Source organism: Neodiprion pinetum, chromosome 1 (assembly GCF_021155775.2).
Source record: "Neodiprion pinetum isolate iyNeoPine1 chromosome 1, iyNeoPine1.2, whole genome shotgun sequence".
Lineage (NCBI taxonomy): Eukaryota > Metazoa > Arthropoda > Insecta > Hymenoptera > Diprionidae > Neodiprion > Neodiprion pinetum.
The window spans coordinates 6,052,114-6,068,372 of record NC_060232.1 but is presented as its reverse complement, the minus strand read 5'-3'; the positions used below and the strand labels follow the sequence as shown (position 1 = coordinate 6,068,372).

Here is a 16,259-nt window from a genome sequence, read left to right as displayed (position 1 = left end):
TATGCCGACATTCGGACGTCCGAAAGACGCCTGTGACTGATTCGATGACGGTGGAAAACCCGAAGCTTCGATAACGTCTGTCGTTTCTAACGTTCGTCCCGCAATTGTGAGAATAAGCGCGGACCTTTTGATTGGTGGGAGGGGGAGGTTTAAGTTCCGAATTTGAAAAGTTAAGAAAATGCCTGATTCCGAATTACTTCCAACTTTTGATGTTTCGTCAAAGTTTGATTTCTTTACTTTAAGTTTTGCCACCAAAAAATTCAGAATTTGAAAAACTTTACCGGCCGATATCACGCCTCGGTAAGTACGATAGATACCACAAATATCTCCGTTCTTCGTTGCGTTATGAAAATTATACAATAAGACGAAAAATTGAGCTTTAAACTCCGGTGAATATCCTCGACCATATGCTCTTCCGGGTATCGTATAAGTTAACGGATTTTACCTGCGTTTATAATATTATATCTATGAGTTCAATCACACCGAGTCATCATCTTCGGACAGGTGTCCAGCAATTAACGGCGAGCTGTCGATAAACTTCTATACGTATTACATTCATACCGCCAGGAATGGCGGGGAAAAAGGATAGTAGAAAAAATGTACGAGCCGATCACACGCTTTCTTAAATCCACGAAGACAATTCGATCCCGGAAAATGATTAACAAGAAAATGTGAGCGAAAACTACTTTACTACATATATAAATCAAATTTGTAAAATTTCTATCGTTCTATGATACAGACAATTCCGTACGAGAATCTTCTGAAAACCTTCGTCCCGTATATTAAACAAACTTCCGTTTAATTCGGAGATAGCGAAGGTGCGACTGTATAAATTTGTCCGATTTCGTGTTACAGGCCCGTTTCGAAAAGCGGCCCGCGTAAATCCTTTACGCATGACAATGGGATTGCTCGCAACGTCTCGACTCGTTTATTTATGGTGTATATAGATCCGTTGTTTAGCGAAGGGCGCACGCTGCTCGGGAGGAAGAAACCACGCCGGGGACAGAATAGCCAACGGGATTTTAGGGAATACCTTTCCCGACGACGGCGTGGAAGCGGGGCAGAATGGGTCTGTTTGATCGGCGACCGGGGTGGTCTTGCGGAAGTCTATTGAGCCCGACGGAGCCAAATCGACTCCTCGATTCAAGAGTAAGAATAGCTCGCCGAAACACCAGACCCCTAAACTCCGGGTCGAAGAGAACTCCCGAGTTAATAGCACGGGCTGCATGTCCTCGCGAAAACACCCGGATTACACCCAGGTAAAAACCACTGGCAACGTGCGCCTCTGATCCCGGGGGATATTATTAGAAACATGGACTCTCTGTTCCGGCTTTTTAAGCTCGGTTCTCTTTTCAATCTTAGTCATGTGATGGGGAGTCGCGCATATGTGATGGCAGAATTTTTATTCGAGTTCTTGCAAGCCGGGGTTTAACATGGGCGGAAGATTCTTGCCTAAAATTAAAAATCTCCCGATTTCGTGGTTTTAGACTTGAAAATCAATACTGGTATCGAATCAAAACATCCGTGAGTTACGGTTATTCTCGTTTCATGTAGAAATGTAAATATAAAAAAAGAATATCTCAAGCTGAGATTTTATCGATGTGGATTTTTCATTTCAAACCGCTCAACGGCGACAAAAACAGACTGGTAAAATTTCAGTCGAAAGTCATTGTTTCTCACAAATACACCGAATCGTATATTCTTTCATTTTTCAATATTTCAATATTTTGCTAAATTTTTTCGATCAAAATCAATGTCTATACAATTTTGAAAAATTAAATATTCAACGATACCAACATGATAAACAACAGAAATCAGGATAGTTATCGAATGTTTTAATTTGATAAACAATCAACGTCTGACCATCTCAAATCGTATTATTTTTCAGCTGACGAACCTATAATACTCAATTTATTTTACTTCGATCAATTTACCCGATTCGATCAATTTTGTTACATTGTAATAATACTGTGGAGAGATCTTTGAAAATTTTCACATCGTTCAAGAAATTATCTACGACACTAATTCAACAAATCGATTCGCATTCCGTTCGAGATAATTCTCAACAATTCGGGATTGTTGTGAATAATCAAACCGGAAATTGACACGCCAATTCGCCGAGTTGTTCTCCCCCGCAGAATTACATTATACATCACACGGCATTTTCAACGAAAGCGAACAAGGCCGTTTGTGCAGTCGGACATGATCGTCGAGGGAATCGAGACGTATAACATAATATGCCTCGAGTATAGACGACGCGTTTCCGTTTGTTCGAAATCAAGAATGCATGGATTAATTTGACATGAATTATAATAAAGAGCAGCCGAGTCGAATAATAAGCCGGTCTTTCGACAAAGCGAATCATGCGCGTGCCGCGGTGTCTAAATCGATTTGCTTGTTTACTACGAGTGAAATCCGCTCAGCTGAATAATAGAAACGTTTCATCGCATCTCTCTCTCTCTTCCTCTATTTCCCCTTCTATTTCTCTTTTTGGCACAGGACTAAAGAAGCGAAACGCACTCGAGATCGGGGCACGCGACATGCGGCGATCCACGTTCGACACTCGAGACCCCCGACGATTGAATTAAGCCTATTTAATCAGGCCGGTAGTGAGTACGCTGGGGATTTTGGCACTGCATCATCATCATCACCACCTATAATTGATCGCGTTCGGGTGCAGGGTGGGAACCTTCTACTGCCTTCGTAAAATTCTGCAACTTAATAAACCTATGTGTAATAACGCAGTTCAGTTCATAAATTATCGCATCAAATCAGTATATATCATAAACTAATTATAATTAGTATAGAGACAATTCGAAGCAGTTTGTTACAGAAAGTTCGGAACAAATCAGTAAATTATCTTTCTGTACTTCTATTTTCAGACAATTTTTATAAAACAATTACATAATTGTATTGAAAAATAATGCCAAATTTTTTTTTTTTTGTTTTTATTCAATAATTGTGGAATATCTTGTACTTTGTATCACTTGCTTGTAATTACTGATGATTATTTATAACGCAATTATTCCGTCCCCACCTCCAGTTTTTTTTTTTCCAACCCTCCCTTTCTTCGCCAGCTTTTTGCATCTCCCTAGGGAATTGCAGTGTACGAAGTCGGTTCAATGAACGTGGAGAGCAGGAACGATGATCGAAAACGTGCAGGTCTTCCGCCTTTTATTGACACTGGTGATTAGTTTCAAATTCATCGAAGCGAAGGTTAATTTCTCCCCCTCGTATCATGATTTTCGCAGAAACATGAGACACGCGTCATGACGCATTACGAACATTATACACTCGCATTCGCATGTTCCGCATTGATAATATCCTTCGCCAATAATTTGTTATATAAAGGGTATTTATTTTTTTAATCAAGTTAATACAGATTAAAAAATGCCTGCGACAAAAACGGTATGAAAAATAAATGAAAAGCCGAATCTGAACTTGACTATAAGATTTTGTTCAATTCTTTTCCATATCAAACAACAAATTCAATTGCTGATTACACTAGTCGTACAGAAACAAAAAGGTAAAACAGAAAACTATTCGACCGTCGGTCAGATGCCAGCAACGTGTTAGTTATCCATCGAGTAGATTATCAACACCTGATTGTTCACAAGGTCTAGCTATAACCGTTCGTAGAAATATTGTAAAACGATAAAAACGATAGAAACGATGATAGTTCAAATTTTTTTCGAATACCCTGTACAAGTGTTAATTTCTTCTTTGATAATAATTATACTATATTGTATTCGCGGCTTATTCTCCCAGAAATTACAAATATTCGTTGTTAACGAATGCTCTGTAGTTTTTACCGAGGGTAGAAAAATCGGCCAGCTTATCTTAAATCTCTAGTGCGATATTTCGTTGGCAAGATGACGCTGTGAGTTATACATATACTGCCGCCTAAAATTCTTGACAGAGTGTTCGCTCTTGATGCAAAAGCTTGAAATTCGTAACACGCGGTTTAATATTAGTGTCGTGTGACATTTGCACAAGGCGGTGTATGCATATTTTATTTATAAAATTTCGTAATCCGTTACGGATAGCGAATTGCGATATTTCACTCTTCTAACATCAAGCGATGAATTTCCGCGTTGACAAAGGATCTTTCCTGAACCGATACGCGGACAAGGAATTAGCCGCAGATGCGGAAGAGGAGTGTAAAAAATCCGAAGACAGCTGCAACGCCGACAGAGATACGATCAACGATCCGCTGGTAATACCCGGCGAGTGTGGATCCTGCTTGAAACCTACAACGAAAGAGGAACTTCTGTCGATGGTGTTGAAGTGCGCGAATTTTGCCGCCGAGAAGCACAGCAATCAAAGGAGAAAAGACGCCGCTGAAACACCGTACATAAATCATCCCTTGGGTGAGAAAAATCAAAATTTGAAGGAACAAACGTTGTTGCAGCGTTCAAAGGGCTGATATTTTTATCTTCGTCGGATTACGCCTTTATCTTTTAATCTTTTTCCTTACCGATCGTGAGGATTAATCGTCCGATCCTTAATTCCGCTGTTTCAGGGGTCGCGAATATTCTGGCAAACGAGGGAAGCGTCTACGATCCGATCGTGATACTCGCAGCTTTGCTTCACGACACGGTCGAAGACACGGAAACTTCGTTCGAAGAGATAGAGAAAGAGTTCGGGGAAACGGTGCGGAAAGTTGTCGCCGAGGTGACGGACGACAAAAGTCTTCCCAAGGCAGAGAGGAAACGTTTGCAAATTGAAAACGCAACGAGCCGAAGCGATCGAGCCAAACTGGTCACGTTGGCCGATAAGATTTACAACTTGCGCGATATTCAGAAGAGTCCGCCGCTAGGATGGAGCGATATAAGAGTCAGGGAATACTTTCAGGTGCAGCCTAGAATCCAGTCGGAATTGCAATTTTGTCGATACCACTCTTTTCCTCTTTCGAATCGATGGGAGGGGAGGTTTCACATCAAGTGTAATCTGAATCCAGACATTCGACCAGATTCCGTAGTAGCTTCGTCCGCCATCTTGAATTTATGAGGGTATTTGTTTTTGTCAAATAACTCGCCCATTTTTAACGTTTGACTAAAAACTGGTTGGACTAAACTTGTAGGAATTTTAATTCTCTACAACTTTGGTTATGAAAATTTGTTGTCTACGATCGATACTTTCCGACTTGTTAAACCATAAATTCTAGATGGCAGCCTAAACTACTGCAAAATCTTGTCGAAATTCTGACCATCGACTATCAATGACGCTTCCCACCTAACAATTAGAGAAAGGCAATAGTGGTGTAGAAAAATTGCAGTTTCGGGTATCTTTTTTCTACATAGCGACTGAGCTATTATAAACATATTTTATAAATTTGGGAATCGACACCGTTTGCTTTACGTAAATATTACCCTACTGGTTCTATCCGTGCAAATTTTTAACGATCATTTTCTCGTGTGCATGTAGCTTTTTTTTTATCGTGGTCTTTGGATCTTTTTATAACCGATATTCTTGTTTCCAGTGGGCAAAAAAAGTCGTGGACAATTGTCGTGGAACAAATTCAGCCTTGGAAAATACGCTTGATAGTATATTTGCGAAACAGTGCAAGGAGACGAGGAAAAATTGCAATTGCATAAAAAGACTATCTCCCGTCTGCGACGAATCCTATTTGTGCATTTAACGTGCTAACTTATTGACATACAATTAATATAATACATTTACTCAAAGCAAGTTCGTTATATGTATCAAAAATACTTTTCCACGAAATTATAATATACAATACAGTGTGAAATCAATTCCACGTGGTTTGAACCCAGATGCGTGAAAACGTGGAGCGTTACATATAATTCATACTATGACAATGAATCATGTACACAAAAATTTATATTTGGATTAATTTGGCACAATTTTTTTCAATTTATACGTTCATGTGGACAAATAATAATTGCACAGGCAAAAAATAATAACCGATACGGAAAAAAAACATTCCCAGGAATAGCGTAAATGAATTTGAAGTAAATAAACTTTACATTGATCTGTATAGTTTGATTTTTTCTCAATTACAAACAAATTGAATTCATCAACATTATATGCACTGCACACAGGTAATAGATGTGTTTGTATATATTAGTATTATTAATGTAGTTATTATCATTATCATCCTTATTATTATTATAAATGTTCGGCTGAAAAATATGCAGATCAGAAAGAAGACAAGTATATCGTTAATAGCAAAGTTTCTGCAGCTGCATTATAATGTTTATGTGTAGGTATGTAATATATAATGATAACGTTAGAAGACGGAGATAATTTTCTTTCTTTACGTTGCGCAATTAATTCTCTTCAACCACCGCTGCTGATTCCTTTTCTGATGTCGTACCAGGTTGAACTTCCGTCTAAACACATATCGAACGATCGATGCTTTGTGAAACAATATCGTCACTGACAAAAGTGAATGAGAACTAAAATACCAAAATCTATCTGTAAAAGCAATGAAATTCGGGGCGAAACGGACGTGCAAAAAAATAAAGGGAATCGAAATGAAAGAAGAAAATAAAAACGAACGGCCATTCATCCCTGTTTGGGAAAAAACAATTTCGAATTCTGACGTACCGAATCAACCGAGCCACTCTGCCTGCCGAAACGAAGTCTGTAAGACGGTGATCTGACTATCTTTCTGTCTAAGTAGTCCTCGCCGGGAAACGAGCTCGCAAGATCATGCTGCAATTGTTAGATAAATTTTGAGGCTTTTTTCTCCCGAGAAATGGAATCAGTGCTTGAAATTGACTTTGTACGAACTTTTCGAAGATAAATATTTTCCTCTAATTTCTAATTGATTTTACATCGCAAGTAGATACTGCGCGATCTTTTCAAGTGAACAACTCATCATTCTCGGTAACTATTCTCAACTTGCCCGCCGTCAATTTGTCAATAAATAAATTCAATTTAACTGGTCCGAGCGTGGTTTACTATAAATTTTATTCCACCTTGTTACTCGTTTCGGTAATATTAGTGGACATCGAAAATCTGTTAAACTCTCCGTGTAAAGTAATTTATGAATATAGTTTCTTTTACCAGACACAATAAACTCACGCACCGATGAAAAATATTAATAATCAAACCAAAGACATTTCACGCACATTTATAAGGGGATCGCTCCGACGTCCGAATCTCAGTCTAAAAGATGGCGACCTGCTTGGTTTTCTCGCCATAAAATCCTCCTGAAAAACCATTCGTCAGCGTAAAACATTCCAATAAATTTCCTGATAATTGGTGCAAAAGGTAAATCATGCTTCGTGCAAATATATCTCAAATAATCGTGTAAACGGTTACCGAAAGTTCAGGATCGCTGCGCCGACCAAATCGTAGCCTGTAAGAAGGCGACCTCACGGATTTTCTCTCAACGGAATTATCTTGGCCCGAAATATCGTTCTGCGAATACGAACAAGTTTTGAAACAAATGACAAGTTTTGGCAAAGCAAAAAAAAACAAATACAAATAACGTGTCAATAAGTTGAATATATCTTGGTTGAATTTTCACACATTGAAAAATGTGAATTCGACTTACGGACATTAGAGGGTCGGAACGGCGGCCAAATCGGAGTCGGAACGAAGGTGAACGCTGAGATTTGCGAACCATTAAATGCTGGATTGGAATATTCCATAATTTTACGGCATTCGGGTCCTCCTGTTGCTGGAGTGCGTTGTACAAGTCACGAGCATCGTGCCCATCGGAATCCGACGACATACCTGCGATGAACGACAAAGCTTTGTAGGTTTTTTACGATACAAGTTCCTCTCCGCTGAACGTATTAATAATTCCTTGCAAAAGCTTTCGCCTTGAATTTTTCCAGTCATGGATCGGCTCGACCAGCTATACAGTGTCAAATGGAAGGAAAATTGAATGAAAGTTTGATGTAAAAAAGCAGAATCGAGTCTCCGCCAGCTGTGCGAATAAGAAATTGAAAGGAAGTGCATGAAGCTCAATGATCGATTGCGTGGAAAAAGTGGTAAAAAATATTATCCTCGTTGCAACCATTTAAGAAGAATAACGCGAGGAGAGCAAAATATTCAAGAAAATGACATGATTGTGAGATAATTGAGTTGCATCTTTATCGAGCTTAATGAGGCGGAAGAACGGGGTGAAAAAAAAGGGAAAAAATATCGGGATGAGAAACACTCTGATTCCTCGTCGAACTTACACCCCGTTCTCGCCCCGTGACAATTATAAGCCCAATTTTCTCCAAGGGTAAAAGGGTGACTTGAAATCACTCTTTCGCCCCTTAAGGACGGGTTTGAAATCAAATGTAATGAAAGTGCTAAACAATTAAATACAGTGAGTAGGAATCGAGTTAAGTGTAAGCTACTATATTCTGCGATAACCGTTTCAACAATGAGAGAACGAAAAGGGGGCGAACCATTATTTAATCGCCGCATTAATACTGTTGAAAGAACAAAAGAAAATTGAATGAAGTCTCGAGTTCATCCCTGATAAACAATCCAAATAATATGTTGCAGTCCGAGTATAATAATTACTATCGAACGGGCTAACGAAAATTCTTTGCAAAAATAATTACCATGTGACAAATGAAAAAACTTTTAAACGAACCCGCAAAAATGAAGATAAAAAAAAAAAAACACAACGATTTACACCTCAACAAACTCCGATCATGGTCTAAACGTTCACATTTCCAAACTCCTCTTGTCCAGGGTGTAAACCGGGTAACAGGTTCAAAACGAGCTTGGATATATATATACATATATGTATATATATATCTATATATGTATGTATATGTATATGTATATGTATACATTATATATATATATATATATACATATAACGTAGGTACACTGCAGGGGATCGCTAAGAGCACAGTGGAGGGTTGAGAGGACGACCCACGTCCAAGAGAACACACAGTCCACCGGTTTTGCATAAGCAAGTTAGGGTGGGATGGATAGCTCATACGACGCCCTGCAGACCCTCAGCCAAGGAATACATGCCGAGCTGAGAGAGACCTTCGAGTTCTTATTTTCCTTTTTTTTCTCTTTTCATCCCCATTTGGGGACGTCGTCGATACTCAACTCGCCGAACTCAGGTCGACGTGACTCAACTTTTGACATCGGAAGAGCATTTCTAGGAATTTTTTTTACGTAACGAGACTATTCTGCGGAATATATTTTGAGTTCAATTTTGAAAGGTCGACAAAATTTGCGAGTTTTCCTATTTAAATAATACGTGTGAGGAGAATTGGTTTTTCTTCTGTCTTTTAAATTGTAAGCATTCAGCCCCATTCAATTTTGTACCAACTTGATACTGGAATCATTTAACAGAGAATTATACTATTTTATATAAATTTGTCGATTCAGCAAAACTGGAGCTCAAACTGGGTTCAATGAAAATTTATACCCAACGTAACCCAAAAAGTCATCCTTTTGATGTCTGTAGTGGCTAAGCTGTTGACTTTACAGGAAATATTTACGTGACATTTTCATAAAGAATTTAATTCACTGTAAAAAATGCTTCCAGTATCGATTACGTATCATTAAAAGCGTCCGGTGAAAACAAAAGTTCGAAAAAAAAAATTTGAATTCTTCCCCACGTTGTTCAAGCAAGAAAATATCGTATTGAAGGATGATTTTTTTTTTTTTATATTAAGTTTCTGATCAAATATCCTTCAGCTACGAGATCGTTTTTACTATAATTTAAAAAAAAAAAAATTCCAAGTGTAAGTGAAAAATATAAACTTCCTTCCAAACGTACAAGCCTACAGGTTTTTATAGCCTGGACAAAAAACTTTTCTCACATCTAGAATCTAGACGCGAATATATCTCCTACCGCAGGAGCAGATCCTTGCAAAACAGAGAGCGATCCTTCCAACGAGTTGAACAATTCCAGTCGTAATTATAATACTTGAAACTCAGTAGGTATACCAGGCACTCAGCCGTGGTGCTAATTTTGCTTATTACGAGTATACCTGTTAGCCAAGGCTCGTCGCGTCGCAAACCCTAATATTATAATGTATGAAACACCAAGACGACTTGAGAGAGAGAGAGAGAGAGAGAGAGAGAGAGAGAGAGAGAGAGAGAGAGAGAGAGAGAGAGAGAGAGAGAGAGTTAACGTTGGTGCATTGACGTTGCCTAAAGTTAACTCTGCGGGACGCGGTTGAAAAGGACATCAGCACAGTGGTATATAAGGGCAACCGAAACGATTAATGAAATGGCCGCTGGGGAATTCGCTGCCCTGCGTGCAAAGCGATTGCTGGTGATGAAATTTCGTGCAGGGCTGCTGGAGGAAGACGAATTTCATGAGAAATAGATTGATGGAACTAGATGATAACGAAGAAGAAACACCTTCCATGTGCATGAGGGGAATATGCAATAATTAGTTATCGAAAGTTTTCACCCCCGACAAAAAATAAATGTGAAAAACGAAACGTGAACGTTGAACTAACTTTTTTGTCGATTAAAAAGAAAGAAGAAAAAAAAAAAAAAAAGGTATCGTTTTTCGAAAAAATATATAACAATGTTCAAAATTCCCCTTTTAATATTCAGCGATAAGAAAAAGAGGGCTTTGGACTTAATGAACAAGATCCTTATCGGTATGAGAATTTTTTTCGGGTATCATATTGTATTATATACACGTGAAATAAATATTCTAATTAAGTAGTATATAACGGCCCTGGTGATAAAAACGGAAAAAAGCTAATGTAAATTTGATCGGGAATAAACGAAGGAAAGTCGATAAGAAAATATAAAAAAGAAAACCCGTTACACTGTGGTAAAAAAAAAAAAAAAAAGAAAAAAAAACTGAGTGAGGAAAAAAAGAGGAAAAAATGGTATTATGGGAAGAATCGAAGCGTATGGGTCAGCTTACCGTCGTAATCGGCGTATTCGGCTGTATGAACATCCGAGACGATAACAACGACGAGTAACATCGCGGCAACGTAGCTTTTGGGGGCTGTCATAATTGGCACTGTAATTGAATGAAGAAACGGAGAATTGTTAACAGGAAATTGAGACAGCGGGTCGTGGGACCTGAAATAATGTTTAATTAAACTTGGGTCAAGAACACATTGTATATAAATTATTATAAAACGATAATAGGGTTGGGAAAAGAATTATATATAACCTCGAATCTTTCTCGGACTTCACCCGCACATTTTCACACGCGTTTACGATTTTCCCTACGGCCGCAGCGTACGGCTCGTTATCTTTAAAAATCGATCAGGGATATTGTACGTAACAGTCGGGATTTTAGCCGTCATACGTTCACAGATTGTCGATGTTCCGTACGTGTTGTGCAAATTTTGCAGATATTTTATGGTGTATTCATAGGCATAAGGTACGTGGGACACTCGTTTATATGAACATAAGTGAATTTATCAATTGACCCGATGATGAACGAGGTGCTAACGCGTATAACGATTGCGAATAATGGCCCAAGTTGGTATATAACGGGTGTCAAAATGCACTAATTGAAATTTGTATCTTTAATGTATTTTAATATTCGTATCTGTTTTATTATTGATGAATTTATAGGAAAATTTGCGTGGACGCAAATAACTGTATTTACAGTGTAGTTATTAGCGTGTTTCAGAAAAAAGTAATTTACGATTTGCCACCCTGGCAACCCCTACAAACATCGTTTACATTAAAAGAAAGATTCTGCGATAAGATGAGCGTTCTAAGTTACGTGGAAGATGACGCTCGTTTGGTTTTTCACTTTTTTCACACATTTTTTTCAAATTGTCAAGAAACACGTTGTAGCAATTTAATTCTTACTTCTTCTCCTAGATTTATGTTAAAGCTAAAGATCACGATCTAAAACACAACGATATATCATCCAGGAATTTTGTTCTCCTAAATTAAAAGTTCATATTGAATTATAAATATTTTATAAGATTGAATTAATAATGAAAAATTCGTCAGATCCACTGCTCAAACATCAACTGGAGACTTGATATTACAAGTCTGGATCTTCTTTGAGGCGTAAATTTATATTATGATTGATGTGAGCAATAAGAGAAAAATTTTTATTCACGATACTTCACAAATTTAATAAAATGTATAAAAGTAAAGAATCAATTGATCGCGATCTTCCATGTAACGTAAAACACTCATCTAATCACAGAACATGTCTGTTAGCCTGACCATACTTTTTAGGCGGTACCATGATGGAAAATTGCAAACTATTTTGTTCTGAAACACTCAGGTAATTATAATTGTCATTACCGTACATTTTCTACTTGGTATTACAACATTAAATATTTTCGTCCAGTTGGCTATATTGTTAACAGTCAAGTAAGACCTCAAAACCAATTAATCGCTGCACAAGAATATATTTGTGAGTAGTTAAGTAAAAGTGACCGCGTGATATAAAAAAGAATGAACTATATTATTCAATTTCTCTTCGTATACACGAATTGCAGAGTCATATTTTTCGGTTATGATAAAGGATTAAAGTAATTTATAAGGTCTGAATAGTATATCCGTTGCAACTAGAAATTTCTCTTGACGTATGCGAATCCGCGTTGCTAGTGACTATTATTGTATACTCGGCTTCTCTGAGATTGATAATCTAATTCCTCGTACCTATTCTGGGTCTGAAGTCAGTCAGTCAAAGGAGAATTTCTGGCGGTATAATAACCTACGATTCGCGCGTGATTATGCCTACGGAGATATTTCACGGGGAGGTTGGAGGAGTGAAAGTTCACCGGCATACCCAATTCTGACAAATCTTGGAAAATCAAAATCAGTCCTTGTACGCGTGTTTAGACGCAACTGATTCTGTAAAAAAAAAACCTTTCAAATTGAACTGATCCAACAGTGCTGCAAAAAGTATTTTACATATCAAAATTTCTCTCACTACAGAATTTGACAGAATCGAAAAATTTCACATTCTCGTAAATTGAGCGGAAAAAGAACGATGAGAAAAAAATTCAAAGACACGTGTAATGATAATAATAATCATGATAATAATAAAAATAATAATATTCAAAAACGTATGTTATACACCGTATATGTGTGCGGACAGTCGTACGAGTCTGAAAAATTGGAGAGAAAATTTTCAAAGCATACGAGATTATACGTTCGGTGGAAAAAAAGCTTGTAATTTTTATGTCGCGAATCCTTTTGAACTCGAAAGGAATTCTTTCAACGAATTCTTTCAACGAAATTACACCTCGTGCATATAGTATACGTATCGTCGTGAACCAGATGAGCTGTGGTTAAAAACTGTAGCGATTCAAAAAACATTCATTCCATTGGTTCTTATATTATAGATATACGCTTAATGGTACATATAGCATATAGATTGGAACGAAAGGGTTCGAAGCAAATTGCATTAGGTATGTGAGTACACACGACACAGACACACACGCGCGCATACGTATATATTATTATATAAATGAAGACGTACGTGACAGCTGCATGATAAAGAAGAAGAAAAAACAAAAGAAAAACGTGGCTAGCTCATATTTCGCGTATACATATATATATATACATGTATAACATTTCTTACGCCTAGGCTAGATTCGAAGTTCCATTAGGCAGGTAAATATTATCGCCCTGTAAACCCAATTTCCGTTCACGCGCGAGTAATGTTATTTGAAGAATAATAAGAACGTCTACCTTGCACGGCAGAACGGCTTATTTACCTACCGGAAATTACTCTTCCGCCATTCTCGATGCGGTACGTACGTACACGTATAGGTGCCTATAGGTACCTGATAGTAATAAAAGGACTCTTTGAAATCACGTTAAACCGCGAATCTATTGTAATCGTACAAGAATGTAATCAAAAAAAAAACAAAAATCTGGTACATTGTACCCGCTTCGTTGAAACAGTGATAAAAACATTTTTATCCTTCTCTCGCCAAATTCTATAAACTGCGACTTCGATCCCCGAATGATCGCTAAATATATCACACCTATTTACGATAGCGGTAAATATTACAAGCAAATGTGTGGCCCAACGCATACATTACTATTCAATAACACAGGGTTCCACTTTGGCTTAGCGACGGTCCCTTTGCCCCGATATACGGGTGAATAAAAAAAAAAGTACCTACAATATTTTATTTTACAGCCTAATAGTGCAGCCCGTCCGTTACACGCTTTCGGCCTTTAGCGAATTTTAGGACCATGAATACTTTGCGTTATGGGTATAACTGCCGAACTGTATTAGCGAAAACTGTGCCGGGCCGTTACTATTTATTCCTGATCGCAAATCTCCATCCGCCCCTTCACACGCATAGACCGTACAACGGATGGGATGGATATACATTTGCGAATGATAAAACGTGACGTTTGTGCCAAGGGGCCCGTTACACCGGCACAACACATCCAACCAGTCGTAAAATAATGACGAACAGAACCTGACGTGGCAGAGTTGACGTTTTGAATTTCCTGACTTCTCCAGTTTTTTCAAACACAATGTTGTATTCCTCCGGATACCTTGTGTATCCATAAAAGATAAAATAACGCACAAGAAAATTAAACGCTGTGTTAAAAATTGTGCAAGTTTTTCATTAGAAGCTGAATCACGCGTGTATAATACATGTACACGTATACTAATTATTATGCAGGTATGTTCGGTATATGGTTAAAATGATATAATATATAATAGACATTTTCATAATTTTTTTCTATGTTAAATAGAAAATCCCGGCCTATTCAAAGTTCTTCAGATTTTCAGATAGATTGACATGGAAAGTATTCCGAATGTTGTTCAATTCGCGTGGAATTGTAATCACTCTCGTTGTGTATGCGTAAGAATAATTTGATTGATTTACTGGCGAGGAGGTTCGTATCTTCCCGTTTTCTTACTTGTTTTTTTTATTTCTTCGTGTGATAAGTTTCCAATTATTTAACCGCATTTTCACGAAACTTCGTACACGATACGTAGAGGATTGATGGCCCCTCCATGAATCTTCTTTGACAGGAGTTTGTTTTCAATGAATATAATTATTATCGTGTAACGAAACGGGGTGGAGAAGAATTTTCTTCAATTTTCAAACAGCACCGATTGCTTTTTTCTTTCTTTCTTTTTACGGCAATGGCGTGAAGAAGTTGAACAAATGAATAAGACCCGAATTAAACAAAGGAGAAGCTAATAATTGTTTGCGATTAATCTCCCTGAATACGTATAAAATTGCACACACGATATTAATAGCCAGGTACAAGCTTCACCTATTTTCTCGAAAACCTGCACGTTCAATATTAATCAAATGATAGGAATCTGAGGCCACGGTTTTTATTACCGACGCGTGCATAATACATGGAGGCATTACACACAGGCCGGTAGAAAAATGAGTGTAAATTTTCAAGCATATCGGAGTGTTGCCATCATCGAGCGGAGACGCGTATATATATATATATACCAACATAGATAAGAATATGCAGCACCGATCAATCGATAGACACGCACAACGCGTTTGCTAATGAGAAATCTAACGGGAATTGGAAGAAGGATGAGGAAAAAAGAAAAAAGAAGAAATCATTTTAATCAACGCCTTTACATTCTCATCTACTTTAATTAATTTTATAACGCGTGTACGGTTGCTAGGTATCCTGTGTTTTTACGTTCAATTTTTATTTTCTCCTCGTCGTTACTTCCACTCTTCCGTCGCACTAATATCCGCTATGAACTGAAACGGAAAAACTACGCGTGCTTAATTTAAAATTTATACGCTCGCAAGGAACGAAACGATGAAATAGGTGAAAAAATTTCTTAAACAACGCGTCGAATTTATTTCCTTTTCAATAACATAATCCGATAATTAACGTCAGCGGGATATATTATTAGGTCTCATTATACAACTTTGCACGCGAAGAAGACGGTGTGTAATACCTCCGGCATGTCTGTGTGTATGTATTAATTCACGCCTCACAGCGACTGCTCGACGAGTCTTTCCACCTTCTAAAATGCGACGAAAATAGGTTAACCGTCGCTTTCAACCAACCTTCGGACGAGCCGCAAATTTTCCGTCCCCCTTAACAAACCGAACTCTGTTCCAATCTTCGTCCAAAGATCTCCCAACACCGGCTAAGCAGGCAATCGCCGGAGATTCATCCCGGATATGAAAAGACGCTCGACAAGTAGTAACAGCGTTTCTCAGGCCAGACACGTCCATGCATACATACGACTGGATTCAATGGGACGCGTATGCAGGTAAGCCTTACGTGTGTAGACACGCGTACGATGTATCAAGCAAATGTTAAACGTATGCATTCGCGAAATGAAGTTTGGAGAGAAATTTAGATCCGAGAATCGGACAGTGTGAAAGAAAATGTCAAAG

The 16,259-nt window shown here is 38.0% G+C and overlaps 3 protein-coding genes across 7 annotated transcripts in view; 2 read left to right on the top strand and 1 right to left on the bottom strand.

The window, feature by feature from the left end:
• Positions 1-3,956: 3,956 nt before the first annotated feature.
• Positions 3,957-6,001, top strand: Mesh1 (Metazoan SpoT homolog-1). The gene is made up of 3 exons (XM_046635170.2): positions 3,957-4,370; positions 4,523-4,854; positions 5,483-6,001. The coding sequence occupies exons 1-3, from the start codon at positions 4,082-4,084 to the stop codon at positions 5,639-5,641; spliced, it is 780 nt and encodes a 259-aa protein (XP_046491126.1). The 5' UTR covers positions 3,957-4,081; the 3' UTR covers positions 5,642-6,001.
• LOC124223338 (short neuropeptide F precursor) overlaps positions 5,827-16,259 on the bottom strand; it is a 13,623-nt gene continuing 3,190 nt past the window's right edge. The window contains exons 2-7 of the mRNA XM_046635195.2: positions 10,835-10,933; positions 7,529-7,710; positions 7,294-7,392; positions 7,101-7,181; positions 6,574-6,681; positions 5,827-6,356 (exon numbers count right to left, since the gene is read on the bottom strand). Coding sequence (XP_046491151.1) covers positions 6,294-6,356; positions 6,574-6,681; positions 7,101-7,181; positions 7,294-7,392; positions 7,529-7,710; positions 10,835-10,925 — 624 coding nt within the window. The 5' untranslated portion in view covers positions 10,926-10,933 and the 3' untranslated portion in view covers positions 5,827-6,293. The remainder of the gene's footprint in view (positions 6,357-6,573; positions 6,682-7,100; positions 7,182-7,293; positions 7,393-7,528; positions 7,711-10,834; positions 10,934-16,259) is intronic.
• LOC124223211 (uncharacterized) overlaps positions 15,761-16,259 on the top strand; it is a 17,104-nt gene continuing 16,605 nt past the window's right edge. For 2 of the 5 annotated variants that reach the window (XR_006884244.2, XM_046635019.2), the window contains exon 1: positions 15,761-16,132. Coding sequence is in view for 4 of the 5 variants with exons in the window: in XM_046635019.2 (XP_046490975.1) it covers positions 16,127-16,132 (6 nt within the window). In the remaining variant the exon portion in view is untranslated. The remainder of the gene's footprint in view (positions 16,133-16,259) is intronic. The other 3 variants (XM_046634993.2, XM_046635012.2, XM_046635005.2) reach the window with 3 other exon arrangements.